The sequence below is a fragment of the Apus apus genome, chromosome 4 (assembly GCF_020740795.1).
Source record: "Apus apus isolate bApuApu2 chromosome 4, bApuApu2.pri.cur, whole genome shotgun sequence".
NCBI classification, from domain to species: Eukaryota; Metazoa; Chordata; class Aves; order Apodiformes; family Apodidae; genus Apus; species Apus apus.
This window is the reverse complement of record NC_067285.1, coordinates 107,417,009-107,444,427: the sequence shown is the minus strand read 5'-3', so window position 1 is coordinate 107,444,427 and position 27,419 is coordinate 107,417,009. Positions and strand designations below refer to the sequence as shown.

General features: G+C 41.5%; 1 protein-coding gene across 3 annotated transcripts; it reads left to right on the top strand.

Moving 5' to 3' along the window:
- Positions 1-1,142: 1,142 nt before the first annotated feature.
- On the top strand, positions 1,143-20,321 carry TACC3 (transforming acidic coiled-coil containing protein 3). Of its 3 annotated transcripts, XM_051619285.1 has the most exons (16): positions 1,143-1,215; positions 4,659-4,839; positions 4,979-5,124; positions 7,495-8,583; positions 9,740-9,839; positions 10,292-10,484; positions 11,517-11,569; positions 12,318-12,451; positions 12,537-12,648; positions 13,322-13,474; positions 15,755-15,831; positions 15,918-15,961; positions 16,996-17,156; positions 18,461-18,567; positions 18,853-18,973; positions 20,152-20,321. In XM_051619285.1, the coding sequence occupies exons 2-16, from the start codon at positions 4,660-4,662 to the stop codon at positions 20,215-20,217; spliced, it is 2,736 nt and encodes a 911-aa protein (XP_051475245.1). In that variant the 5' UTR covers positions 1,143-1,215; position 4,659; the 3' UTR covers positions 20,218-20,321. The 3 variants fall into 3 exon arrangements, with proteins under 3 accessions (XP_051475245.1, XP_051475246.1, XP_051475247.1); XM_051619286.1 differs by lacking the exons at positions 1,143-1,215; positions 4,659-4,839; positions 4,979-5,124 and adding an exon at positions 6,506-6,576; XM_051619287.1 differs by lacking the exons at positions 1,143-1,215; positions 4,659-4,839; positions 4,979-5,124 and adding an exon at positions 6,760-6,777.
- Positions 20,322-27,419: the final 7,098 nt, after the last annotated feature.

Below are 27,419 nucleotides of genomic sequence, written 5' to 3'. Positions count from 1 at the left end.
TTGTGCTTTTATTCGAAAGATTGTTGAAGCAGAATAACTGAGATGTTGTGAATGTACTTGATGAGTTGATGTTGTGAGGGGAGCCAGTCTAACAGCTACATGGGACAGTGATGCAAATGTCCTGAAGATTATGGAAGTTAACATGGATTTATCAACATGGATCTCTGAACAGAACCAAAATTTAAATGTGGACCTTCTTCTTCCAAAAGCTTCCCAGCTGCTGAGCTGATCTTGCATTAATTTCTACTTCAGCAACTTAACTTCCTTTACAGAGTCCTAACAGTATCAACAGTGTTTGAAAAACTCACCACAAGACTGAGTCTCAGGAGACACGCTAGATTGACTCACACTGACCTCTGCTACAAAGCCTGGCCCAGCACAGGCCCCAGGCTGGAGTCCTCCACAGCAGGCACCTACAAGGTGTTGGGGAGTCTGCATCTCAAATTCTGACCCAGTTTTGCTTTTCGTAGAGATCTGTGCATAGCACAGAGCAGCGGGGACGCCCGAGTGCCTGCCTGGCCACGCAGCCAGGAGAGCCCAGGGCTTGATGCCCACAAGGTGCCCTGGGGCCCGTGACAATCCATGCGGGCCTTCGGTGCCTTGTCCCAGCCCTCTTCCTTCACTCCTTCCACTGCAAAAAAAAAAAGGCTTAGGTACCGAGAATTTGCTTTTCTAAAACTCCATGTCACAGGCTGGAATTATGTACCTCAGGATTTGCTGTTCCCTGCCCCCAGTTAACTCCGTGGGGCCTGATTTTGGAGTAACATTAAGGCCACAGATACTTCGCACGGTCCTTCCCCAGGAACACCAAACGTGCATTTCCCCCCCCCGCTCCCAGAGCCGGTACAGCGTGGCCCCGAGGCGGGGCCGGGCTGCCGGCACCCCCAGGCCGGCGCGGCGCCATGGCCGACCCCCGCGCACTACACCTCCCAGCATGCCCGGCGCGGGGCGCGCACTCTCGCGAGAGCTCCTCGGCCAAACCTGGCACTTGTTCCCGCCCCCCAGCGGAGCCGTTTTCTGATTGGCGGACGCGACCTGAGCGCCGCTTCCCCATTGGCGGGCAGGAGCTGCCGTTGACATTTGAAATCCTGTGGCGGGGGTGGAGGGGGCGCTGCCCGGCGGTGGCTGCAGCGGCGGGGGCCCTGAGTCTGTCCGGCATCTGAGCGTCCCCTCAGCCCAGAGCCCTGCGGGCTCGCACCCAGGCCCTGTCGGCAGGTAGGGGATGCTGGGAGGGGGCAGGGAGCTGTGGGCTGCCCCGCCGAGTCGTGGTGTGTGAGGGTTGAGGGGGCTTGGGGGGACCCCCTCTGTGACCTTGGAGGGGTGAGGGGCGAAGGGAGGTGTGCGAGAGCACCCCGCTGTGAGCTTGGGGTGGTGTGGGGGGGGAACGGCGGTTTTGGGAGCCCCCCTCTGTGGGCTTGGGGTGATGGGGAACTGGGGAGGGGGGGGGGGGGGGCAGTCTCGGGAGCCCCCCACTGTGAGCTTGAGATAGCGTGGGGCTGGTGGGGGATGGGGGGCCAGGCCTGGGGAGCCCCCCGCTGTGAGCCTGGGGTGGTGTGGGGCTGAGGGAGAGCAGGCTTGGGGTTTCCTCCTAGGAGCTTGGGGCTGGGAGAGGGCTCCTGTTGAGGTGTCTTAGAGGTGCTGTTGTGAGTTCGGGACTAAGAGGCTTCGGAGGAGTTTGTGTGAATTTGGGGATGAAGCGGAGTTCGGAGCTTGGGGGAATGGAAGAGCTACGGGTGATGGGGATGGAGCTCAGGGGTGGGGGTGAGGTGGGGCTCAGGAGGATCGTGGGAGCATATCTGTGCGTTTTGAGGAGGGCTTATGGAGCTGAGAGGGACCCGGGGTCCTCTGAATATGGATGTGAGAGGGGGCGATATACGTGGGTAGTTTTACGAGCCGGGGGGCCTTTGCGTGGCTCAGGGGGTGCTGGCAGCCTGGGTGACCCGAGACACCTGATGGGTGATGTGGCTGGGGCTCTTATGGCCTAGTGATTCAAGAGCGTTTGGGGGCATCCCGGCGGACTGGGAGGCCGGGGGAGCGTTGGGGTTTTTTGTTTGGGTTTGTGGTGTGCTTTTCTCCAAAAAGCATGGTTAGGTGCGGTGATGGACAGGGTCGATGCGTTCCCAGAGAGCCTTGCAAAGCCCTCCCCGGCCTTGCGGCTCCTCCTCTCCCTGCCCGGGGGGGTTGGGGTCTATTCATCCTTGGCTGAGGCCGCTGAAGTCCGTGGTCGGTCTTTGTTCCCCTCAGCGAGCTGCGGGCCCCGAGTGCCTGGGCCGGGGCTCCGCATCTGTTGCCTTCCCAGGGTGTGTGTGTTTATTTCTTTGTGGTTCGCTGCTGCCGATTCCCCTTTCTCAAATGATGTCTTGAGAGTTGAGAGGCTTCTGTAGTCACGGAAAGGTCTGATAGTGAAGGAGTCCGGTTAACCAGAAGGTTATTTGTTTTGCATGGAGATGTTGGCACTAAAGAAATACACGATAGTCAGCTGTGTCACTTCGTATGGAAATATTCACAGCACATGTGAAGTCACTCTGAGCAAGTGCTCTGTATCTTGACTGCTGGAGGAGCTGAGAAGGGTGATTAGAGAAATTCCAAATCCCATCTTTGCCCTGCAACTTCAGTGGTGGTTTTAGGCATTTGAGACTGCCTTCGTGTTTTGCGTGTTGTGACCCAGTCATCATGAAACAACAGGTAGTTGCCATGAATTTGCAAATTGTTGGTACCTGAAGCTTAATTATGTGATGTCATTGAGTTTATGTTAATTTTCAAAATGACAGGTGGCTGCTTGTGCCTGGATAAATAATCTTCTAAAAATTGGAGCAGTTTCATTTTTGTGAGTTTTGATTTGCCATAGTGGGACAGCTTGCTGCCTTTCACACTATTTGCCTTGAACACTGACCACTTTAAACAAGATATCTTTAATAAAACCGCCCTCCCCCTCTCACTTTATCACAACTACTAGCTAATGAACTTGTGAAATTCAATGTAGAAAAAATGGTTGCAAATATTTTAAATAAATGCTGAATTGCTTTTTATTAATTAATACTAGAAAGGAGTTTGATTTTTAGACTTAAGATCTGAAAAGCTGGACAAATGTGGTGTATGTATATTTATGTTAATGTATCAGGTATTTTAATCACCTGAAGCTGGTTTAGCAATGATACATAAATAGCTCAACGACAAACCTGAAAAAGTCTCCAAAAGAGCCTCCTCTGCTTAAGTAGCTTGTTTTAGAAAGTGTTGACAACTTTTTCATGTCCTAGGCTTCATTTTTAAAGTCATCACAGTGAACAGCAACAGTTTGTAAAGATTCACTTGATCTGTCACCTCAATTTTACTTCGAGATGAAGCCACGAAGCTCACTTAAGGTTCTACAAGTTGTCAATGTAAAAATACTTAATGTGTAAAAACTTTGGCTGGAGTATTGACTATGATTAAGAATAAAGAAGTATTGAAGAAACAGCTAATACAGGCGTGCTTTGCATGCCATTGCTTCAGCAGGCATTGTTTGCATTCCATTGCTGATTAAAAGTGCTGCCGTTGGGCTTGTAGGCAAAGCAGCTGAGTTCAGTGGAATGTATGAAGCAAATTTTCCCATTAGGATTCATCTAAGAGCGGGGAGATTTGAACAGAGGCTTAAATACAGAAATTTGAATATACAAAAGCAATGAGATTGAAGACATGGCTTAAAATTTTCAGTGGAAGTGTTCTTTTTTGCCTCTTTATGACAAGACAATAACTTGGAGTCTTCCTCAGCTGATTTTTTTTTTTTTCTCGATTAATCTTGGCTGCATGATAGAAGATGGAAAAAACAATATAAGAACTAGCTGTTTGGTCAAATCAAGCATTTGAGATAATTTGGAATGGTTTTCAATTGCAGAAAGCCATAATCTCCCCCACTTAGTGACACTGCTTATCTTTGTAGGTGGTACATGGTAACCTATCAGTTCTTACGAAAGAAATTAATTTGTTAATGGTTTGTCAGATAACTGCACTTTTCAGGGGTTGTCCTTCATGGGCAGTGGTTATGCCTAGATCCAGCATTTTTTGTTTTTGTCTATTTTTGCTTTAGGGAAGCAGCACTAGCATCACTGATTATTAATCCTAAATCTTTAAGAACAGCAGAGGCTCCAATGAAAGTAAGATAGAGTTCAAATACCTATAATGTGCTGGCTTGCGTGGTGGCATACTTATGTTTCTTGCTGATATACAATGCAGTAATGAGACTATGAAATGATTGTCATCAGCCTGTTGCAAAAGCTGTAATTTTTCTTAGCTAGATGCCCTATTACAAGAGACTTATGTAGCTACTGGCTTTAAGGGGGTGCGGATGAAGAAACCTGCAAATGACAGAGCTCCCTTTGAAGTGCAGCATAATTAGTAAGGCTATTAATGTTAACTGTGGAAAGCATAGTATCAACAACTAACTTCCTAGACCCTTCACAAAAGCGGAGTGGCTGTGCAGTGCTGTATTTAGATGCTTCCGGGATCTTCTGAGAGACACCTTTTCTTATGAGGATTTTTAATACTTTTAAAACTTCATTTGAAGCTGTTAATCTTTGCTACCAGTGCCAGGCTTCCTACTACTTCGATTATCTGAAAGTGCATCTGGCTGACCACACCCTCTCATTCAGGCTGTGATGTTGTATGTGTTGATGTTCTAGAATGAGTCTGCAGATTTTAAATGCAGAAAATGGAGAAAATGGAGGAAGCACCAACCATGATCTAACAGCGGAAGACTGTGGATTTTTCTTTGCACCACCGGAACCTACAGGGAGACCTTCCATTCTACGCCTGTCCCAGAAAGAAAACTTGCCACCTAAAAGCGTGGCAAAAGCTATGAAGGTAAACTTTTGCTTTTGTGTTGCTTATTTTTTTTTTCCTCCTTCTATGATCTCTGCTACTGAATGTGTTTGCTATTTGGAGCTTGAGAATATTGTGTTCATGCTCATCCTTCTTCCTCTCCCCTGCCTCTTTCTTGAAGGTGTCCTTTCAAACTCCTCTAAGAGATCCTCAGACTCGAAAAATCTTAAGTCCTACTATGATGGACAAACTTGAGACCACTTTCACCCTTGATGATTGCAGTGAAGTCTTGATGGATGATCTTTTATCTGCCTCCATCAATGTTGAGTAAGTAATGTATTCACCACTAGTAGTATTAGCAACATGGAACATACTCGAGTTAACTTTTCCTCATTATAAGCCTCTATAGTTGAAATGTAACTTTATATTTTATAACAAGATGTAAACTGCACAAAAGGACCAAAATTAACTGCTGACTTTGATGCACAAACACTTACTCAAAGATAGAATTTTCTTTAAAGTAATGACAATTATCTTGGTTGCAGTATTGAATACCGAGCTCTACTTCTATCTCCTTCGTAGTTGATCTCATAGAGATGACTTCTGAGTAGTTTGAGAAGACACACAGGAGGCAAAGAATACAAAACTGTTTTCCACAGTAAGGTTTTGAAGTGAGATTACAATTATTCTGAAGCTAAGCCTTAAGGTGTATGTTAAGTGCAGTTTTATCTCTTCAGATTTTCTCCTTATATCTTCCGAAGAGTTAGCTTGAATTGACGCTTTGAGTCAATGAGTATTAGGATTAAAGAAAATCCAGCAACACAAAGTGAATATGACATCAATTCCAAGTACAAACAAGTTTGTGCACCTTTGTAGTCTGGCAGCCTGGGTCTCAAAGTGGCTCATGGTAACTGTCTAGAGACAAGCGCGAAGTCCTGCAGTGTTCCAGTTTGGGGTTTTGCAACTCTACTGTAAAAATTGTTATAATGGTGTAATAACAGTGTTCTTAAAAATGTTTTTAATAGGCCCAAATGTGTATTTTTGATACTTTCTTAGTTCCTTTTAAAATTGTATAAACATCTGGCAGGTATAATTTCCAGTGGCAAGAAGCCTCAGATTTAAGCTTTGCCTTCTGCAGGGAAGTACATCCTTTTGCCTGTTTTTAATGACTCAGTGCTTTAATTTTGCCCCTATTCCTCTTTTCTGGAAGAGGAGAAGAGAGGAATGCAGGAACACTTAACTGTTCTTCAAATGTATAGATTTGTTTCAACTGTTAGCTTGCATGTATACTATTGTTTTGGAAAGTACTTCTGAGCTAGCCACCACTATTTTTAAATGCATTAAATTGCATTTATGCCTCATACTCACACGAGTAAATGGAGATTTACTACACAGAAGGCTCAAGTGAGCTAAAAGAACTAGCACCGAATTGGTTTTACTTGGGACATAATTCTACTTCAAGACATTGCTTTTACTGTTTCTGGCCTTTTTGCTTTTTAAAAGTTAAGGACTTGTTTGCGGCAAATAAGCAGAAAGACTGGGAGTTGCAGAAGGGTGTCACTTTCGACTAGTCCCAAGTAATTAAAAGTTTCAAGCAGGTGTCTCGCTCCTGACTGGCATTTATTAGGTTAAACACTGAAGGAGAATGGGAGGGGCCTGAGCAGTTGAACCAGCCTGGGGCTGAACTATTGCAGGGAAGAGGCACTCAAACCGGGTGAGAAGGACTTCCTGAACTCTTATCTCCCGGCTTTGCTTTCGGGTTTATCAGTGGTGTTTCTAGTGAGTAGCTTTTAATCGTGTTCTGTTTTACAGCCGGTATGGATGGCACATAGAAATAACTTTACAAAGGGACAAAACAATGGGAGGAAATCCTGTTTCAGGAAGTAATGGCTTAACTCTCTGTAGTCCGAGGCTAAGCCTCAAAAGTAGAGTTTGGGGAAATAAAGTGGAGAGCAACAACTTGTAGAATACCCAGCAGTAGTGAGTACATAAACTGTTTCTTTAACCTGTTTCTTCTGCTGGAGAATCTTGCCTGTCTCTTACTGGAGAAGCATTTTCTTGTGTACTGTTCTGCTCTACAAATCTGCTGTACAGAGTTTGAGTGCCTGAAGTCTTAAGTTCTGTCTTGTTATGTGGGCCCTCATAGATGAAACACAGTGCATACTTAAGGGGAAATACCTGTGAGAAGGACCAGACAGAGTAATTACTAGAATGGGAGAACTTGAGTCATGACTTGGTTTGTTCTTAGGCTTACGAGTCTGTCATGACTCACAGATGAATCTACAGGAGGATATACTACTAGTTGTGCCCGTGTTTGTGGTGCTTACTGCTAATGTCTCCCCGTAAGCAGTGTATGTTGTGCTGTCTAGTGAAGTGGTAATGTCCATATGCTGTATTGAGTAGAGCACTCCGCAGTGATGACTGACATAAGGAATATAGCTGTTGTAGAACAGATAGCTTAAGAACACTGGCTTCAAGGATTGATCTCCCTCTAGTTCATGTGTACCAGAGCTCATAACTTCTGTTTAGGTGGCAACTGAACTGTTACTGTTGTGATATTCTTTTGCTGTCTGCTGCTTTGTCTAGAAAAAATCAGGTTACTGAGCATATAAAGCTACTTGTGCAAACATCTGAAGATATGTTCAAATGTCTGAAAACAGCTATAGCATGTAATGCAACTTCTTTTTCTTAATGCAGCACATGTCAACAAAAGACTGAAGCTGAAACAAATAATACAGTGATCAATAGACAAATGCCAGAGAAGGTCAGTGCGGCTCCTTACCCAGATGATGAGATGCCAGTGAAGAGTCGAGGTTCCTACAATCTTGATTTTGATAATTTAAGTGACATCAATCCCTTTCAAAGTTCAGTGCAATTGCAGCATTCTCCTGGAAATCTGCAAAAGTCTCTCACAAGAACACCTACCAGCCCTCAAAAAACGTCTGAGAAAAGTAATGGTTCTATTCTGGATGATACAGCTTCTTTTGCTTCAACCACAGCAGGTACAGAGCGCTCAAGTGAAGAGGAGAATACTCTTTTCTCTGGAAAAGAACCTGTACTGAGAGAGCTGGAATCTAACAAATCTAAGCTGTCCCCTAAGCAAGCAGTCAGTGACTCCGTGGAGGATATGAAGTCTGCTTCCACAGATGTGAGCCACAGTGATAATTCAGTGGGATTAACAGAAGCAACTACACCTCCTGGACAGCTACCTGGAAACTTAGGTCCCAGTAGTACTGATGTAACTAATTATTCTAAAACTGAGGAATCAAAGCTCCAGAATGCTTCAGGAGCAGAGAAAGCCTCTACAGAAGAGTCAAAGTCTGCAGAAGAGCTGGCTGTCTCCAAAGGAGAACCTGCAGGGAAGCCTGGTGTCACCAAGGCTGGACCAGTAAAACTGGAATTTGACTTTGATACCACCACTGCTAGAAAGCCTCCTCCTAAGAAACTAGGTAAAAGACCTGGAATTAAGCCACCTTCCAGAAAAGTTCCTATTACCAAAACAAAAGCAGAGAACACTGAAGTGCAAAATAAAAGCGATGTGGAAGATGAAATCCCTGTTCCCAAAGCATCTTATAAGTTTGACTGGGACAAACTTGATGATCCAAACTTTAATCCGTTTGGAGGAGAGTCTAAAATTTCCAGCTCACCCAAGTGTTCTAAGCCTAGCCCTCAAAAAGGTCACATGCAAGATGAGCAGGATAGTACCTCACCAAGGAGGCAGCCTCCTCCAGTGGAGCAGGATAACAGACCAAGTGAAACTTCTGAGAAGAAAGAACCCAAAAGTCCGTAAGTAAATCTGTAGCTCGATGTAGAAGCACCTTGAATTTATATGAGGAAAGATAGCTAGATGTTATCTCCTACTAGTTGATTCCATGCCTCCTTGACTTCCTTCCTCCGTGGTCGGCTGAGTCTTTGCACATTGTAACCTTTAACACAATAGGTTGCAACAGCAAAGATCTCTTTTTTGGGAAGCCCTCCCAAGGTGGTGATCTCTGGGCAGCAGGTCTTCTTAAATCTGAAGCAGTGGGAGGTAACAGGTTAGTATGGCAGGAGCCCTGGTCAAGTGGCTCTTTCCCCACTCCTCCAAGATTAAATGTTGACAATCAGGTGACTGCTGTCTTTCAAAAAACAGCTAACTGGGTAGCACCATTGCACATTAAGCAGCATGTGAAGGGAATGGGCAATTCTGTACTCTCCTTAGTCCTGGATGAGACCTGAAATGCTGTTTTTTTCCCTGCATGTTCTTGGTATCTGAATGCTGTCTCCAATAAGAAGGCCTGTCACTAAAGTTGCATTTTTTTAGCATCACATAAAAGTTTTATTTTTGAGAACAGATGTGTTGTCTTTCCTGGAAATTCTAACTATTAAAATGTCATCAGTACTATAGTTGGCCAAGTGCTTACCAGAACTCAGCTGACACCAGATGTTAATTTGACAGAAGTGTTTGTTCTCTTGCTCCCTGTGTGACATCATCAGCTACTGTTTATTAAGGTGAAAAATTAAGTTTGTAGTAACTGAAGTATTAGACTTTATTAGAGAAGTTTTGTGCTTTATACCGATAATCACTGTGTTACTTTGGAAAGAAGAGTAGGCTGCTTCTAGTTCTGTTCTTAATTAACCCCAAAGCCTGTATTTAATTAAAACTAATAATGAGCTTATAAAATGGAAATAAGAGAACAGTTTGAGGTGAATAGGAATAAGTGGTAGTGCTGTGCTCTCTGCTTCCCAGATAACACTGCTTCTGATGGCAGGAGAGCTGTTTTTGTCATATAAATTGTCACCAGGCAAGACAGTGAATTTACATCCCCACCCTCCGTAAAGCTTCCTGTACTGTGGCAGGAGAAACTCAAAGAAGCTTATTTTGTTCAGTGCTTCAGTATATCTGGTAATACAGAATTCAGAACAGTCTGTGTGACTTGGATTTTAATTTTTTTTCTTTTAGGGAAATTGGCAAACAGAGTGGGCTAGAAGACAAACCAAGAACTCAAGAAGGCAAGCCAGGAGTTCAAGCAGAAGCTGAACTTCCAGGAGAGAGAGCCATGGTAAGGTATAGGAAAGATAGCTAGTTCTTAGCAAGTTGTTCCATGAAATAGTTCTTTAACTTAACCTTGTCAAACCCATATTTGATATTTTGTCCAACAAATAGGGTTTTTTGTGCACCTTGAGCAGCTCTAGAGTGAGTATCAACTGTGCAGACTTGTCTTTTGAAGGTAACATCAGAGACAGCCAAATTGATGCCTTGGTATTTAGTATCTTTTTGATCAGCAGTCATGTATAGGGACAAACATAAGGGTGTGGACTCTAAAAAAAGTGACTCCTGTATACTATGAGCTGTACTAAGTGTTGGTAGTTTTGATTCCATGCCTGTGAACTCCTGGTTTATTATGCTGGCTGCCCTGCTAGTTTACGACAAACCAATTTGATCATTATTGTGATTTTCATTGCATTTAAATCATAATTTTAACAGTAAAAAGGCTCCTGTTTTTCTCATCAGGAGAAGCAAGTGAATCTATCTAAAATGTCTCCAGCTAATGTCCTCTCTCAAGATAATTTGGTTTCTGCTGACGGTGGAAAAAAGTCAGTGTCTGCAGAAGAAATTAAACCTAGTTCCCACAGAACTGAAATAACAGCAGATGAGCAGACAACTAACACTGAATCTGAAGAGCTCTTCAGACCATCATCAGAAGGTAAGGGCAGTTCTTTAGACCAGACTGAAAAAATGGTGTTACAATAACCTCTATGTATGTGCATCTCTACTTCAGTTTTGGCATTGATTCTATTTTATGTCTAATTTTCCTCATCTTAAAGGACTGTAAAACCTATGATGATTAGCAGGGCTGGGAAATGTTTTTAAGCATCTTTCCAACTTTCTCTGGATTAAGAGAAATTAAAAAAGCTGGGTATTAGCATTCAGCTGCCCAGAAAGATGGATTTAGCCTGGTACAGAAACCAGCTTTTTAAAGTTTCATTTTCCCTAATTGGCAGCTTTCTGTGCTGAAAAAATGCTCACTTAAAATCATTTCTGGTATTAAGGACTTTCTAAATGGAGAGTGCTAGAGCTATGCAGCTGCCTGTGTTTGGGAGTCTTGCAGATGACTGTGGGCCTTAGCACTACTTGGATATTGATTTCATATTACAATGTGGGTGGTCTTTCTGCATGTGAATGCCTGTCTTGAGAGATTACTACATAGCTGTGACTTAACCACCTGGAAGGGTTATTCCTTCTAGGAGCAGATTGTGCAAAGATCAAGGAATGCTTTGACTGCAGTGCAGTCTGTCACGTAGTATTTGAGTGGAATCAGTATATTGAGAAATAGCTGTAACTTCATTGTTCAAATCTGAGCTGTGTGCTGTTTTAATGGTGGTATTGCCCATGTTATTCTTCTAATGGGTCATTGTATAAAGTGGCAAGCACACTCAGTCTACTTGTTTATATGAAGTTCTTCAGCTGTGTGTTAAATTCTGTGTAGTCGTCTTATATGCTTGGAGACAAAGGGAAGCTGTAAATTCATTTAGATTAGAAATCTTTACCTGATTTTACTTTTTTCAAGTCCAGATAGAAATACAATATTTTTAGGAAATGAAACTAGAGCTTATGGAATGGGAGCAGGGATATGTTTGCTTTATACGCATACCTATTTGCTTCTGTCTGTGGCTGCTTCATCATAAGACAATATGACTATATTGGACCTTCACTGTATCATTTCATTCTTTTCCAGTTCTAGGAATGGACATGGAAATAGACTATCTGGAGCAGTTTGGGTCTTCATCAGTAAGTGTAACATAGAAATGTTTTCTTTGTCTCCCCAGGTGAGGGAAGAGAAAAGGAAAATGAAACTGTCAATCCATAAATGTTTTAATGAAATGACTTGACTTTGACCTTGTCCACAGAAATATAGGCTCTATTCCAAAGCAATGTGTTGACAAGGTTGGGCAGGGGTGGTGGTGGAAGGAAGGGTAGTTAGAAGCAATTCTGCTAAGAATCAGAGGTCTTTGGCTTTCAGTTTGCAAAGGTGCTGTTTTTCTTTAATAGTGGTGAAACAGAGGTTGATGATGTCTCACTTCTGGTTGCCGAAACTACAAGACCATATTGCTTTGAAAGTGCACAATCATTGTTTTGAAAATATTTTTTCCTAAGCTTCTTTGTTTTATAGGCAGTTTCAGGAAATCTCTCTAAATCGAGCATGTTGTGTCTTAATCAGTTTTATCAGCAAAGCCAATGATACACACTGCTCATTCAGCTTACAATGCTATTTTTCCCTTTCCTTGTCTTCTGCTGATTTGGAATAGTTCATAAACGTTCACCCTTTTGGTTCAGTCTGAGCAGATTGAGTTCAGTTGAGATTACATAAAGACTAAAGCATGTGGGCACTGAGTTCTCTTTATGTAGTTTTTCTCCTGAGAACAATGCTTAGGCTACCAAAGAATTGGCTCACCCTCCCTCAAGAGGATTATGTGCATATGTGGGATGTGTGTGTTATGAAGCAGCATATCTGCAGTTTATGCCTCTTTCCCCTCAGTTCAAAGAGTCTGCCTTGAGGAAACAGTCACTGTATTTGAAGTTTGACCCTCTATTGAGAGACAGTCCAAGAAAACCCATTTCTGGTGCTGTTGAGACAAATATGAATATCATGACAACTCCACTTCAGCATGGGTAGGTATTGTCTTAGTCTAGACTGTAGTACACAGCTTTACAAAGAGGCAGTGCTTAAATATAATGGTATATGTTTTGTTTCTAGTCCTGTTGCTGATTTAAGTAAATTGTTCAAGGAAGCTGAAAAGCCTGCAGAGAGTCTTCCAGATGAAGAAAAACCAAAAGGACTGGATCTTCTGGGAACATTTACAACTTCTGTAAGGGTGTTGGGAATGTTATCAGATTTCATGTTGATATTTTGGAAAAGGGTTGGGCTGGGTTCTGGACTTAAGACTGATGCAGGAAGCATCACAGAATGCTTAATGTGTATTAAAAGATTACCTTAAAAACCAGGTTGGATACTCATTTATATCAAAGTTGAATTTTTTGAAGGGCTTAGTTTTCTTGAGTATTAAAAATATTTTTTTTGGGAAAACTGGTGGAGAATTTGGTCTGCTCTAATCTTGCCATCTTTCTAATGGAGCTGAAACCACAAAAATTAGACAAGTTTGTGTTTTAATTGCATTGCTGGGATGAAAAGCAGTTCTTTGGTTAAATGATGCTCTATAGTTTAAGGTTTATAGTTTAAACAGCCTTTTATGAATGGATCTGCACACAGCAGTTCATCCTGAAGTGGTGCCTTTTTACTGGTGGGGAACATTGTGGTGTCATCTGCTTTTTCTGTTAGCTATAATTGGTGGATAAGCAGTTTCTGTTACACCTTAAAGACATCTACATAGTTCAAAAAGTTATCTACAAGTGGTAACAAAGATAGGGAGGTATTTTGGCTATTTAAGTAAAATATGTTGACTTAGGATCAAATAATCTGCCTACGGCTAATAATAAAAATAGGAATCTGTTGAAACTACTTTTTGTTTTTCCTCCTCACAGGACAAAGTTTCCCTCATTCCAGACTCCCTGACCAGTGCTGATGGTCTGCTCCCTCAGGTTGCTTCCACAGACACGGCAGTGGATGCTATTATAGATGTGCTAAAATATAGCCAAAAAGACATGGATGCAGCTGTTGAACTGGTTAAGAGAGAGGTATGGTGACCCTTCCAGAGCAAAACTTTGCATAGCCTTGAAAGTCTCTTTTGTTTAGATGATCTGGCATCAATCTCTACTCTTTCTGTCTAATGCTTTCTATCCTACTTGACATAAGTATTTCATTTTGAAAAGCTTAGTGTGCACTTGGTAGGAGCAACACCTATGGAGCTCTTCCGAGCCACTAGCTAAGGAAATATGGTAAACTTTACTATTAGTCAAGTTCTCCCTTGGAACTGGTCAGTTTTCAAAAGCATCTGTTATCATATGGAATGACAGGGCTTAGTATCAGTGATCAGAATACTCTTTATTAAACTAGGCAGGAAGTATATGTTGCCAATGGGATGAAGAGGCTTCTTCCAATATATTCCTGAAAACTAATGTGAATACCATGCAGTGATCAATGTTTTTTTGTGGCGGGGGTGGTGCAACAGTATGTTCAGCTAATAAACTTGAGATCTGGAGCTCACTCTGGAAGGAAAAAACATTAGTCCTGGTCGTGGGGCTTCAAGCATGTTTTGTAACTGTCACTACAGAAATTGCTTCTGAGCCCCCATGTTACTGATGCAAGAAGAGTTGTGTATCATTGCACTTTAAAAATCTGAGTATTTGATTCATTATGGGTTATATAATCTTACCAAATAGTGTGTGTGTGTGTGGGATACTGAAGCATAAATGTCCTCAAAGCTAATCGTGCCACTTCAACATCATTTTCAGAAGAAAATGAAGCATTCAAATTCCCTGACTAGCTATAGTAACCCTATAGACTAGCAGGCAGTAACCCGAAGGACACCAAGCAAAGATGACCTGTGATTACTTGCTGCTCAAGTTATTTCCCCTTAGAGTACAAAGATACCAGCTTTTCTAGGAGTAACTTTTGCTTCCCCTCATTTAGGAGGACACTTAACCATCTTACTGTCTAGTTCAGGAAAACAAGGGCAGTTTTGACAAGGGACAGCTCCTTGTGCATTGATCTAGAATGAAGAATGTCTATAATAACAGGGAGTAAAGCTTTTAATATCTTAAAATTGGTACTGTTGTCTCTGACTTCAAAGAACTATTTAAAAAATGCACACAGTTGTAGCAAGACAGGTGTGACTGCATTACTCCATCTGTCATTTAAAAAAAAAGCTTGAAATTACTGCATCAACTTGAAAGGAAGACTAAATTTTAAGTTGACTTTTTGTGAAACAACTCAAGAATGGGAGGAGATGAAAAAAAAGCCTTTTTTTCTTCTTGGGCCAGTACAACACTTAATGAAAACATTCTTATTTGGGTCTACTGAACTGTTTCTCTTGAGCTTGCAAATAGAAGTTTCTTATTAGTTTCCATCTTCACACATTTTTGCTTTTGTAATGTTTGTTTCTAATCTAACTATTGTCAATTCTTTCTTTTTGGTGGTACTTTCATTTCACTTGTTCCCCATTTCTTGTCATCTGAAATAATGCAGTACATTTAAAATGAGTTTACTCTAGAACAAATATTGAAAATCAATGTACTACAGTATAACATGTAACTTTGAGGGGAAATCAGTAATTATGTACTCTCACCTTCTCTTGTTTGAAATTCCAGGTTGTTTTATGTGTTTTGAGCCTCTTGTCATTGAAGGCCTCCCACACTGCAGTCAACTGTCAGTGTTACAGTTCTTAATAGAAACCAAAGGATAAAAAATTAAGTTCATGGAGTTTGCACAAAGCATTTAGCAAATAGTGCCTGTTCTGCTTAATATTGTTATTGTGAGTTCTGCTTTAATTCAGCTGATGTGAAATAGGTGTGGTTATTAAATGAACTGAGGTGTTTTTAAATTTGGAGATGTGGTAGGGGAGGATGCCGTGTTGAATACAAATGACTCCCAACAACAATTTAATCTTGTCTGGAATAGCCTTCCAGTATTTGCTCTTTACTATGTTAATATTAGCAGATTTTGTCTGCCTTGGAAATAACAGGGAAATATATGCTACTTGAGAGAACATTACTGGCCAAGGAACAATGATCTAGGATGAACAAGAGTAGCTAAGAGAGTGGCTCAGTTGATTCTGGTCCTGCCATTTGGGAGATATTGATAACATTGAGTGACAATAATATATTTGAAAACTACATATCAAGCTACGTCTTAATTGATTCTGTAATGAGACACTTAATTTTGAATCTGAGCATTGAAACTTATTTATTTTGATATATCAAGTTATAAATATACTTAAGCTGCCCTTTAGACTGTTCTGAGTATCAGATCTTGTTTGTTCCTGTGCAAGCAATAAAAGCTTACTTTTTCTCTCAAAGGTTCAAGAGAAACAATTGGAGACACAGGAATGGAAAAAGAAGTATGATAAGCTTCATATGGAGTACAAGGAAATGGGGTATGAATCTGTCTTGATTTTCTGTCTGCTCATCTACTTCAACTGCTTTTTTCTAACCTACGTTCAACGTTGTTCATCTTTTTTAGAAAAATAATTGCTGAGTTTGAAGGTACAATAACACAAATGATGGGTAAGTTCCATATTTACTCTTTGAATGGCTTAGTGGGATGGGGCATGCTTAGCTGAAGGTTACTTACTGAAGTTAGTACTGTTGCACTTGGGATGGCATTAATATTTCAAGTGCTTCCAGTGAGCACAAGGTTTCAGACAAGGTAGCAGAGTAACACTTTCATCTGTTTTCATACAGACACAGTATCAGTTGGTAGGTAATGATGACTTTCTTAATCAGGCATGAACACATCTAAATTTTTCTTATTGTCCAGTGGAGAGTGAGTTGTTGGTTTATTGAAACTGACAAATCCAGTAATCTGCACCTTGTGTTTATATATTTATTATCTGACTTTAAGTGAGAAGATGTCAATAGGAGTTCTTGCTGGACAGACCTGGCCTCTGTTTCAGTCAAGTTTATGGCTTCAAAACTAGGGTAGATATTAAATGACACTTTTGTTGTATAGGTACATTCTCCTAGTTCAAAGCTGAATACTCAAATCTGTGCCATGCTTACCTCTAATTCTTTAAGGAGACTGAATATTTCGCCAGCTTTTTTATGCTTCTTTAACCTTCTGAGAAACATAGCTCAGGTGTGCTAACAAACTTGTTCTGAAAGAGTTTGCTGTGCCAGTTTGGCTTGTTATCCCAGTTTCCTCCAGATCTTCCAGCTATTGTGGGTATATTTAATGAAAACAAATGTTTTTTTGATTCATTGTTTCTGTCACAATATTTGAGGCTTCTGTTATGGTAAACTTGAGCATAGTATTTTGACTACATTGCAGGAGAAACAATCATTTGGGCAAGCACCTTATATGACCTTTAATGGTCTTAAGTTTGGTGCAAGGTAGTATGTAGCAGCTAAAGAGAATATGGCTGCTTCCTTAAAAGCAAAGCTATACTGTCCTTTCAGAGCAGAGACTGTGTTATTAACCCTTTTTTTGTTTAAGAGGAAGAATTGAAGGTGTGGGGATTATCTGTTCATACCATGGAACTAGTTTTATGTTAATGCATCAACTATTGTGAGTGTAACCCTGTTAACTCCACTTTCTTTAGAGGATGCTCAGAAGCAAAAGGAACTTTCAAAGAAAGAAATGCAGAAGGTGGTGGAAGAGAAGCAGCAAGTTATTTCAGATCTGAACTGTATGGAGAAATCTTTCTCTGAACTCTTCAAACGATATGAAAAGCAGAAAGATGTACTAGAGGGTTACCGCAAAGTAAGAGGCTTGAATGCAGATAATACCCTTCCAAGATAAATGACCTTCAGTGGAGCAGAAATTATGGGTTTCTAGAGCAGTCATTAATTAGCTAGCATAGGCACTATCTGTAAAACCAGGTGCTAAGTTGTTATTTAAAGATTTTAAAATGACTGTTTTGTTATATTTAGGTAATGGTCTCTGTGTTAGAAGCCAAAGTTTCCTCAAATAGAAGAGTGAGCTGTTCTTGTTCTTTTAGTTGTAGAGAGACTCTCATGTAGCAACTATTGCATAAGCAGCTTCTTTTCCCTACACCATGTTGAACAGTTACTGAAGAGTATTTGATAGATCAAAATGATAATACTTCAGTGGGTGTTCTTTATCTTAAAAAAATACAATGCCTCAAATGGGTAAAGTCAGGACTTAATTCTGCAGCATCTTCAGAGAGTGGAGGAGTTAAGCTAATGAGAATAAGCTAAGGTTTCTTGTAACATGGAATGCATAGAAATGTATTCATTTGCTGTTTAAAACAGTGCCTTTGTATATTTTTCCTTCAGTTGTCCTTTGTGTCCCCTATTTACTCAAGCTTAGAATCAGCCTGTTTTAAGGTTCATGGTTGTGTAAGTTTGAGAAACAGACACAATGTCTGTTACAATGTAAGTTTCTGCTTTACTCACAGGTCAGACTTCCTTGGTTTTGTGTGTTCCATCACTCCACCCTAAATTCAGAAACCCTATCCTTAGCATAGAGTTAAAGCATCCCTTGGAAACCATTTCTAAATTCAAGAGCTGGTATTATTAGAGAGTCTTAGAGCTTGTTTCAAACAGTTCCAACTTGTTATAGTAGCTATTAAAAAAGTGTCAGTGTGCCTACCAAGTAACTTTATTGATTTTAATGTTGGGTTAGTTTACATCAGGGTCCAAAGCCTGAATCTTTCTGTGGGTTCTCTGTAGTAACTGAATTTCTAGCTATTCTGGGATAATTGCAAGCCAAGACAAAGCTGATTTAAAAAAAACAAAACCAACAAAACACACAAAACTGATTACTGACCTTAGTTTCAATGACCTTTCTTCTTTAACAAAGTTTCTGCTAAATAGTAAATGTTGGAACAGAAATGGAGTGCATAAATGTTTGCAAATTGAGGAGAGTTGAAAGGGGTAACTTTAGTGTCCTTGTGTACTAGGTCTGTGGGATGTCAGTTGCTCTTGTTATTCTCATGAGCAAATATGGCAACGTCAGTGTAGTCAAATAGCCCCTTTGTGAAGTGGAGAGATTCCTCCATCTACTAACATATAAGCTAACTAAGCTTCTTGTTCTTGGGACAGAATGAAGAAGCTCTGAAAAAATGTGTTGAAGAGTACCTGGCTAGAATTAAAAAGGAGGAGCAGAGATATCAAACACTAAAGGCACATGCTGAAGAAAAGCTGCAGCAGTGAGTACCATGTTAAGAAGCCAAGTACTGGGAGCAAAATACATATATTTTTAGTTTGCATAGTAATCCAAAGTTCAAGAAGCTACTGTGATGCTATGAACAGTTTTACTGTGCTGTCTGAAGGGGTTGTGTTCAGGTGCGGGTTGGATGGGGCTCTGAGCAACCTGATCTAGTGGGAGGTGTCCCTGCTCATGCAGGGGGGCTGAAACTAGGTGATCTTTAAGGTCCCTTTCAACTCAAACTGCTCTATGAGTCTGTGTTAACACCATCTTGCTTCCATTTCAGAGCAAATGAGGAAATTGCCCAAGTACGAAGCAAAGCTAAATCAGAGACTGCAGCACTACAAGCCAGTCTCCGCAAAGAGCAAATGAGGATCCAGTCCTTAGAGAGGAGCCTTGAACAAAAGGTTAGTCAAGATGCCATGAGTGAGTATCTTCAAGCTATTGCCTTAGACTGGGTTAAGAACTGCTTTGTACCAGTGCTAGAAATAGCGAAGCTAACTAGGCTGGTTTTGAAGGCTGCTGTACTGGTAGGCTTTGGGGAAAACAGTCATTGAAACTTAAGGCAGAACTCTGTTATGTCAAGACTCATCTGATCAATCCAGGCTACTGTGTCAGGAGGTTATCTGAGCTACTGAAGGAGTTGGTGATCTGAAACCTGAACATGTTTCAGAGCAGTATCTGGGACTGAGTCTTTACAAACTGTTTGATTCAGCTTGTTTGTAAACATATGTTATGTAAACTATTAACACAAATACAGACCGTTGTATTGCCTGAAATCTTTAATGATGGTTCAGGTCATTATTCCTTGTATTTGATTGCTTTGTTTCATATTGCATAAAGTGTTATGATGTTTTGTAAAGGCATATCAGTTTTCTTTGTTAGAACCCTTCAAATTAAACAGCTTTTTAAGGCTTAAAAGTCATATTGCTGGAAATGCATGCTATTAGTTTTACTGCTGTAAATTAAAAAAAGGTGCTGTTGTACCTTTGCTGGCATTGAAGACTCAAATACTGTAGACTCATTTCTGTTACGGAAAAGTCCCATATTTGTGTTAGTCTTCAGGCTTATGGCTAGGGTTTGTGTTGTTGAGGAAACAGTAGACATGTAAGTCAAGAGAAGACAAATACAGTAACATTTTATGTTAAGAACTCTTATTAAAATGGTTTGAGCATACAAGGAACGATGCAAACAAGAAATTGTCACTCGTCAGTGTAGGGATCAAAGTATCATCCTACAGAATTGTCTGTCTCATGAAAATTAAAATCTAAACTGTCACTATTTTGAATTTCTCTGTATCTAGCAGTTGTTTTTCCCTAGATCAATTTGGTTCCACATAGGGGGAAAAATCTGTAGTAGTAGAGACAGTATAGTGTGTCCTGGCTTGCTTCCTGAAGCTCTTAAGGTTGCTGTGTGACCATCTACAAAGCAGAATGTCCTTTAGAGTGAATTTGCATGAGTCACTGGCATGTAAATGGACTTTGTGTTCAATGTGTCAGCAAATGTTTTGACTCGGCTTGCTACATGGATGTCACACAGCTTAGGCATACCTGAAACTCACTCCTTTTTTTTTTGTCTTCAACAGACTAAAGAAAATGATGAACTAACAAAAATCTGTGATGACTTGATCTTGAAGATGGAAAAAATTTGATAGTTTATCTGTCTTGTAAATATGTTCAGTCTCTCCTGACTTCCTGTCTTGTGTGTTCACTTGCTTTTTAATTATGTTGGAAAAAATAAAACTCTTGATTTGTACTTGTCTTGCAAGTCTTATTGGCTGTATCTTTTGTAGGAAATGTCAATAAATGGACAAGTTCACAAATACTTCAGTTGCTGCTTCCACTAGGTAACTGTCTTGTGTAATATTTTCACATGTAACACAAAGGAAAACTTTTAAGGTCTCACCCTCAGCCTTTTCCCTGTGTAAGGATACCAAGGTTCTGTGCTCATGACCTTGTTTTTCTGGTCAGGGTCAGCACTGGCCACATCTGTTTTGCACTTTCTGCTGTCTCACGTAAAACATTCCAGAGTTACAAGATTGTAATAAAACTTGACCTGTCACAAATGCTATAAAGTAAAAAAAAAATAATCAGAATCTGTCACATCTGATCAGCAGTCACCTCTAGTCCTTCTTTGTAAGACATTTGCTTATTGGTGCGAATCAGTAGAGGACTTATAAATCTCAATTTAAAAGCCAATTACTAATCTTGAAAGTGAAGAGTAAGCAAAATATCTTGTACAGTTGTTTTGTACTTTTATTTGCCAGTGAACATTGGGGGAGGGATGATGAATTTATAACTTAGTAATGTGAAAAAGATGTTGGGACTTCAGGTTTGTTGTTTTTTTTAAAGAGGGACTGGAATGAGTTTGTTTTTGCAAACAAGCTAAGCAGAGCACTGAATAGCAGGACAGATTGTTTGCTACTCTTATCTGGGAATTTTCTTTTTTTTAAATGTCATTAGTCTGATGCTATTGACTTTCCAGTCATCAGTTGAGAGCTCCTGCCACTTGCCTGCAATAGAAAGCATGGAGAAATGTAGGCTGCAGGTCACAGGTTATGATTAAGTCAGCTTTATTTAAGGCAATAGCAGATGTCTCAGATAAGCTGTTATTACTTAGCAAACATCAACAGTCTCATTGCAAGCTACAGCTTTTTATTTCTAATGTTACTGGAAGGTCCTCACTTGTCTCACTTTGAGCCCTTCCCTCATAGGTAAGGGTGGTCTGCCAGGGCAGGGGGAAAAATGAGTGGCAGAGCTTAGGAGATCTGAGGTCTGCTGTTTGGTTAGGTAGCTACTGATTAGTGTTATGTTTGTTTGGCAACTGTGTGTGGCAGGAACACGCTAGAGCAGAGCAGGTTTACAGTTAATTAGCACACTTCAAGTTCATATTATGAGGCATTTTCTTTGTGATTTCTGCACTAGAACTTCTAAGTGTCAGTGTGAAGTCAGTAGCAGCAACATTGAATGCCCACCTCGTGCAGAAGTTGTTCTGCTGTGTTTTCCTGAATTTGCTGCTTAGGAAGGTGCTAGATGGTAGGAGAGAAAAAAATTAGTCATAAAATAGAGTGTACAGAAAGTTACTCACTCCCTCAACTTCAGATAGCAAGAATTACTCAAGGCTGTCTCAGGATGTTCCTTTGTACTAGACTTAAGCCTACAGATGAGAAATCTTTTAGTCTGATTTGTGAACTGTCTTGCCCATCTTTAATTATGAAAACTGATTTCTGTTAAAGTCCTTGGTGAATATTGAGATCATAGGCTGGTGTAGCCTGTGGTTAGATAAGGTTAAGGATGCAGGCACCAAGGCTAGGCCTGCACTTCTCCCTCCACTGCTCGGTCATCTCAGTGGTGTGATGAGGCAGACAAACTGCTCTAGGGAAAGTGTGTTAACTGGATGAAACTGCTGTTTGGCAGAGGATCAGTGTGCTGAACAGCTTCACTTTGTACATCTTGCCCAACAAGAGGACAAGAGAAGGGCAGAGCATTTAATAAGAATCTCTGGCTAGATGAACATAAAGCTGAACCTGCATTATTAACTTCATAAACACGATGAGGAATAAGCCTGCGATGCTCGATCTTCCCACCAGATGTAGCTGCTGCTCTTTGAAATAGTAGCTGCCCATGTTACAGAGGTGGCAATTATCCCTCTTCTCTAGTTGCACTTAATGCTGGTAAGAGTTCTGATCAATTCCTGTTGGGAAAGATGAAGAGATGCTGAGTAATTGTCACTATTTATATGCAGTCTGCTCAAATACAATGTTCTGTGGAGTTTTTGAGCTACAACTACAAAAGTAGTGTTATGGCACTGTCTGCAACTATAGCCAACTGCTGCATAAGGGAGCACTGGGATTTTTCTTACCTTCCTTACTCCTTCAGGGTAAGATGGCATCATACTATTCCCTCTGGCTTTCTGCTATGTATGCAGAATATCTCTGAGCTGGTAGGTTCCTGGATGCAGGGGAGACTTTAAACCTATTTGTTCTGTTCTTGAATATAGTGGCCTTACAGATGTCACTCCCCCCAGTCTGAAGGAGGTGGATACAGGTGAAGTGCAGTAGAGACCAGCATACCAGAGACAGCTGCTCTGGTAGTAGTGCCTGGCACTTCCATTATCACCCATATTATCAAGAATCACAGTTTGTGTGACCAGTTGTTGCCTGTTGGTACTAGATAGTGGGAATTGCACTTCAGTGTGATGTGGAAGGACAGCACACCCCACTCCTGCTGTAATCTGTGATCCCTGCCTGTGAAATTGCCTGGGCCTCTCCTCTTTCCTGATTGTCAGTACTTACAAGAAAACTGACAGTATGTGAAAACCACTGCTTGAATGAAGAGTGCTATAAACTCCTAGGCACTGAAGAGGAGGAGTGAGCAGTTTTTGAACACGTGAGTCCCCAAGGCTTAAGTTCAAGTCATTGTCTACTTTTCAGCTTGGATAACTGTATTTTGTTTGCCAAAGGTTGCAGGACTGGGGCTGGTCTCTGCATTTTTAAACTGCTCAGAAGGCATGGCTTATTTTTCTGTGCAGGTGCAGTATCTATCTCTGACTTAATGCTCATACCACCTGTAAGAGTTTAATACTTTGTAATCCCTAGCTGAAAAGTATTGTTTAAAAGTTACCTTATTTTAAATAATCATTCTGGTTACTATCCTTTCCCTTCAGAAGAATTCACCTTTGCAGCATGCAATCTAGGTGGCCAGATGCACACTAGTGAACTTTTGTGAGCTGTTGTCTGAAGCAAAATGCATGTGTTTCAGTGGGATTAGTGTATGCTACCTGAGATAAAAACGCTTTGTTTCCATTTAATTACTGAGCCTCATCTGATGGGAATTGGCCTCTCTGCAAGCAGCAAATAGGAGAGAAACTGATCCTGCTTGGTGCCTCTGCTTGCTTGGTTTTATTTATTATTTATATGAACAATGGCTAAGAGAAGTACAAAGGATGACAGTTCTTGTTCTAGACAGCCTGTTCCTGGCTCAAGTATATGGGAGGATGTATTTTGTTTCAGAGCTGATTGGGCTGGATCAAAGGTGCTGAAACTGTTTGTGTGATCCAACAGCACCCAGTGTGTTTGTATCAAGGGCTCCCACCAGTTTGTGCTTTGAACACCTTTTCATGGCTATCTGGCTTTTCAGATGCCATTAGATCATGATATGACTCATCTTTTTTCTTTTTTCTTTTTTTACAGTTTTGAAAGACCTGTGTAGTTTTGACTTTGTCAAAAATCACATCAGTCACAGGCAGCATCTACTTTCTTACAGGTTTCTTTTCCTTTCCAGTGCACCTAGTGCAGACAAACTAAATCCTCTGCAGGAGAGAGGGGGAAGGAAGTTCCTTGTGAGTTTGTCCTATTTTTTATGATGGTGCCAGTAAAATTAACTGCAGTTTACATCAGATATTTGTTTTTCAGCACTTGCTGCCAGATTTTTGCCAATGATGTCTTGCTGTTTGAATGTCTCTTTTAGTAGTTTGCAGACTCAGAACCTGTGTCAGACCTTGATTTTTCTCTCTTTTGGGAGTGAGTTTCCCAGTGGTGAAGTTCTGCTGTCCTTAAGAGTGTTACAGCGTAACTTTATCCATCTCCACGGAATCTCTCCTGTCTCTTGGTGTATGAGAGGACAATCCCTTGGCTAGTGTCAGTTGTCAGAGCTCTACAGGAGTTGATAAAGCTGAGGACCAGCTTGTCCACATTTGTATGATGCGTCTCAGTGGCCCAGAAGCAGCTGTGACCATTTAATGGGGCTAACACATGTTATGGGTTGCAGCAGAGCACCAAGAGTTCTCACACATGTCATCTGGCTTTTTAGGCTTGAGGAAAGAGCCACTGGGGACACAAACATGGTGAATCTTCCTCCCTGCCTCACTTGAAATCCACTTAGGCTTGCAGTGCAAGACTGGGGAGGTGAACTTCACACCCTTCCAATACTCACCTCTATATTGCCTGAGTCCCAAACCTGGTCTAGCCCTTTTGTACAATGCCAGCGTTGACTTCACACTCTTCTGGAGGAAATGGTGCAGGATGGCATGGAGTTATCTAATGAGTCATTTAAACTTTCATTCATTTTCTGTTTTCCAAGCTTGCTGGAGCTCAGTTATCTGCTTTACTTTTTGCTTTATAATTTCTTTTAATATCTTAAAAAAAAATATTAAAAAATTGGTTGCTGTTTTCTGATTTAACTTGATCCTCAAAGAGAGAGTTTCCCTGTACTGCTATGTCATGTTTTAAAAGGTTTTTTTTATTTTTTCCAAATCAAGATCTCTCTCCCAACACAAGTAAAAGTTGTGCATCTTAAATTCAACCAACCTGTTTCCTTTGATACAAGTTCTTCAGGCTGGTTCTCTATTACTCACCCCAGGGGATGCACCAGCCAAGAAGAGAACAAAGCTAACAGGAAGAAGATGCTGGCTTTGGGGACCAAGCAGCACATACTCATCACTGTGAATGGTCTCTGTGTCCCAGAGGGCAGGAGGGTACCAGTCAGGCCCTGGTAGCAAGAGGATACAAAGGTTTTACATTAATTTCTGGTCTGGGATTTGTCCCCAGTTAAAGTGAAGAGGTACCATTAAGGAAAAAAAAACCACACCACTGGATGGTAGAGGCAGGAACGGAACATTTTTCAGTCAGTTATGCAACATTTCATCATGCAGCAAGTTCCATCCCTTGTCTGTCTTTGGACGTTTAAAACATGCCTTTCTTTACATTAGCAAACCCAGCAGGACTGTGTTTAGGAGCCAAGTGTTACCCCAGTTTGCCCTGAGGAATTGTGTGTGAGCCTGTGCCTGGCAGCTGATCATTTTATTTATAATCGTGGCGCCACGATTCACTGTTGTGTTTGAAAACATCGTTGGCATGACAAGAGAGAGCTATGTTTGGGTTGGAAGAGAGGTAAATGCTGGACTAAAAATAGATCCTCAGCCTAGCTCCTAAACTGTGCTCAGCAAAGCCAGGGATATAGGCATGTGATGGTTGCTTTCTTGTCTCAATCACAGTATCATCTCCTGCTGCCCTGCTTTTATTGCTGCCATGGCCCCCAGAGCTTAGATGTGGAATGTCATCAAATATAATCAATAATAGTAATCAAGAATGTTGTTCACTAGATCTTGCAGTAAAGATGAGGTTTAGTCTCTTGGTGGGTGTAGTCACAGAATGGTAGGGGTGGGAAGGGACCTCTGGAGATCGTTTAGTCCAGCCTCCCTGCCAGAGCAGGCTCCCCTAGAGCAGATTACACAGGAACACATCCAGGCAGGTTTTGAATGTCTCCAGGGATGGAGACTCCACAGTCTCCCTGGGCAGCCTGTTCCAGTGCTCGTTACCCTCAGAGTAAAGAAGTGTTTTCCTATATTTAGATCAAATCTCCTGTGCACCAGTTTGTGACCATTACCCCTTGTTACTGGACCCCGCTGAGAAGAATCTAGCCCCATCCTCCTGATACCCCCTTTAGATATTTATAATCATTAATGAGATCCCCCCTCAGCCTGCTTTTCTCTAAGCTAAACAGACCCAGCTCATGCAGCCTTTCCTCACGTGGCAGATGCTCGAGTCCCTTAATCATCCCAGTGGCCCTGTGCTGGAGTCTCTCCAGTAGTTCCTTGTCCCTCTTGAACTGGGGAGCCCAAAACTGCACACAGTGCTCCAGATGGGACCTCAACAGGGCAGAGCAGAGGAAGAGAACCTCCCCTGACCTGCTGGCCACACTCTTCTTAGTGCTCCCCAGGATGGCATTGGCCCTCTTGGCTTCAAGGGCACATTGTTGGCTCACGGTCAACCTCTTGTCTACTATGACTCTCAAGTCTTTTTTTCCCAGAGCTGCTTTCCAGCAGGTCAGCCCCCAACTTGTACTGGTGCGTGGGGTTGTTCTTCATCACATTTCTTCCCGCCCAGCTCTCCAGCCTGTCTAGGTGACCAGAGCTGAATTGGAGTGCTGGGATGTGAGTGTTAAGTAGTAGTAGTGTTCTCTTGGAGAAACCACTTTGGTGCTCTGTGCCTCTGTTTCCACGGTGGTGGCTAGAGATTAACAATGTTTGTTGCTTTTACACAACACCCTTGGAGGTTTTCAGTTCCAAAAGCTGAGTGTGTTACTAATCTTTTCCATCTGACGGGCAGCCTGGAGCTCACACTTCAGATGTTAGCTGCCCAGATCTCGTGATAGGAAAGCTGTTGTTCTGATAGAGGAACTAATTAACAATGAAGCACCACATCTGGCTGAAAAATCTCTGCTGTGGTTTCTATGGAGATTTCTGTAAATAAATAAGATCCTTTCCAAAACAAAGTTTTGATCAGCAGTTGTTTCCAAACAATGGAACCTATATCTGGGTCCCAAATCTGAAGTCTCCAGACAAGATCTAGTCCCACTGGAATCCAGGGTATTGGGACTGGAAGACTTGCTGTGGATTTAACTCTATAATGTAGGTGATGTACAAGAATTCCCCCTTCCAAATAGAAACCAAATTTAAACTAGTCTGGAGCTTTCTGCATTACCTGTGATGAGCACTGCAGGGGCTGGCTCTCTTCATAGTGCAATGGGTGTCTCTAAACTGGAAAGCACAGTAAACATCTGTTTATCATGAGAAAAATCTGATAAAACCAGAAACAGCCCTATCTTTTCTGTAAAATGAGGGCTTCTAAGGAGTCTGTAATTGGTGGCCACTCTAAGAAGCCCATGGGGTCAATTCCAGGAATGAGGCAGAAGCATCTGGTGGGTATCCAGGAAGATGGGCCATTGCAGAGCCCACAGCAACTCCTGTGTTATCGTACATTTATTTAGCTAGCACTGACAAATCTGTTGCTCAAATTTGGGATATTTCAATACTTGGAGTGACTCAACATCAGCACTGAGTGTTATTAACCTG

Bases quoted from the DNA above. Each gene is read 5' to 3' on its own strand.
- TACC3 (XM_051619285.1), top strand. From the start codon at position 4,660: ATGAGTCTGCAGATTTTAAATGCAGAAAATGGAGAAAATGGAGGAAGC. The intron at 9,840-10,291 runs GTAAGGTATAGG...TTTTCTCATCAG, and splicing joins TTCCAGGAGAGAGAGCCATG to GAGAAGCAAGTGAATCTATC. The intron at 13,475-15,754 runs GTATGGTGACCC...TTTCTCTCAAAG, and splicing joins TTGAACTGGTTAAGAGAGAG to GTTCAAGAGAAACAATTGGA.